This window comes from Anneissia japonica, unplaced genomic scaffold, assembly GCF_011630105.1.
Source record: "Anneissia japonica isolate Jap-2015-1 unplaced genomic scaffold, ASM1163010v1 scaffold287725_len345208_cov150, whole genome shotgun sequence".
In the NCBI taxonomy this organism is placed as follows: Eukaryota; Metazoa; Echinodermata; class Crinoidea; order Comatulida; family Comatulidae; genus Anneissia; species Anneissia japonica.
In genome coordinates, this window is record NW_022737486.1 from 101,141 (window position 1) to 103,203 (window position 2,063).

Here is a 2,063-nt window from a genome sequence, read left to right on the forward strand (position 1 = left end):
CAAGTATCATATATTTTCTTCTTGATGTAATGTGTTGCAAAAAGCAAATAAACCACTATCATCTCCAGACCATCTAGATATTCTACTAAGTATGTGTACGAAGCTTTCTTAAGGTATTGTAGACAAAGCAACATTAAAGTATATTAAAACAAAAAGGCATATAATAATAGTCACGACATGACTGTAGTACTCTATTACCACAGTCGTGTCGTCACAACACCGGGTGGCGCCCTCTGTACGTTGGTTATTAGGTTACCGTTCATTACGCCTGAATTTATTTATTTTATTTATTTTTTTTTTTGAATAGGCTTTCTGGAATAGGCATTTTAAATAATTTATTTACTCTGGTCTGGTAGTAACTGTAAAATAAAGTTCTCCTAATATCTTTTCATGAAAGAACATTTTAAGTCACCATCATCCTAATTATAATCATTATAAAACCTTTCCTCATAATAATCGCTATATCCTCGTCGCACACGTGCCTGGTTGTTGGTAGACTGACATGTAACGCCTCCTATCGATTGGGAAATCATAGAAGTAAGCTGTTTATTCCCTGAAAAAGAATATAGGAACGGACTCGATTTGCTATCATCAACATGCTTAAAACCTCTTCCTGTTGGATGGCCAATCATTTTGTTAGCTTCCTTTATAATTCCATTTGCATCAAACAAAGCTGCAGTTGGTTGAGGTGCACTTTTTAGGCTGTTAATGAACATCATTACATTCTGTAGTTGAACGATTTTCTCCTCTTTTGCTTTTTTCTCCTCCTCCATATTTTGCAAATCAACCGTAGAACGTTTGGTCAAATCAGTCAGTAACTTCTCTTTAGCATCATCAACCATCTTATGAAGCCTCTCAGCGTGGAGGCGCACATCCTGTGTACATTTGGTTATGGACTGTTTCTTTGCTTCTGTGTTTTGAACATGCCGCACTAATATGCCTTTCAATTCTGATTCCTTAGTTGAACACTGAGTAAGTATTTTGTCGGCATCTTTTCTGAACTGTTCAAGTGCTGTATCCAGCTCCTGCAAATTGTGCCCTTTATGACTGACAACGGTGCACTCTATACAAACAGGTAATGAACAGGTACCACAATAGAATCTAACAGCAACGTCGGCATGTTTTGGGCACATAACTGGTTTAGCTGCAGCGCGTTCCTGTGCACCCATGGATTGATACTGCTCCAGAGGCATGACGGTATGCCTTCGGCAAGATGGTAATTTGAAATGGTTTTTTGCACACTGTTTACAGAGGAAAGTTGAGCACTCCATGCAGTGGTCAGTGGAATTTTTGTTACACATAGCACAATAGTTAACCTCCTGTGAACAGCTACGTGCATTCGCGGTATATTCAAGTAGCTGATTTATAAAGTAACTTGACGGCAACGCATCGAGTCCTTTATCTGGTATCTTACATTCTCGGCGGCACATTGGGCATGATAATATACCTTTGTTGGTCTTCATCCAGCCTTTAATGCACTTCAAGCAAAACGAGTGCTGGCAGCCGAGTGTCTTGGGAGTCTGGAACCTCTCGTGACATATGGAACACAGAAGAACCTTTTCGTTGATGTCACTGATCACTTTAGCAGCCATTGTTTTCTTTCGATTACTGATATAGGTCTACACTCTTCTTGGATTTGTATTTGATAACTACGATCTTCTAAAAAGAGAACATCATTAAGATTATCTTCAGTTTCAGTTTATTTTATTCAAATCAAAATCATAGACAAGGCTAAATTATATGATATTTACAAAAAATGTAGGCAAATATTAAAACATCAATCATACACAAGCACCAGACATGAAAAATAGAGATACAGATACACTTGGAGATAAAAGTAACATTAAAATACATTAACATTTGAAACATCAGAAGTACACAACAGGTTTAAAATACATATACTGTATGTAATAATATCAATTTATTCAATTATATTTATTGAATCATTATTATAATAGTATTATTATTATTATTATTATTATTATTATTATTATTATTATTTATATATATACAGTATACTGTTTTTTATTTGTTGATACAGTATTGTGTTTACGGTGCTGCAC

General features: G+C 35.6%; 1 protein-coding gene across 1 annotated transcript in view; it reads right to left on the reverse strand.

The window, feature by feature from the left end:
* Positions 1 to 6: 6 nt before the first annotated feature.
* Positions 7 to 2,063, reverse strand: part of LOC117117361 (E3 ubiquitin-protein ligase TRIM33-like) — a 4,294-nt gene continuing 2,237 nt past the window's right edge. Inside the window, exon 2 of the mRNA XM_033261642.1 lies at positions 7 to 1,659. Within this exon, the coding sequence (XP_033117533.1) occupies positions 420 to 1,592 (1,173 nt within the window). The 5' untranslated portion in view covers positions 1,593 to 1,659 and the 3' untranslated portion in view covers positions 7 to 419. The remainder of the gene's footprint in view (positions 1,660 to 2,063) is intronic.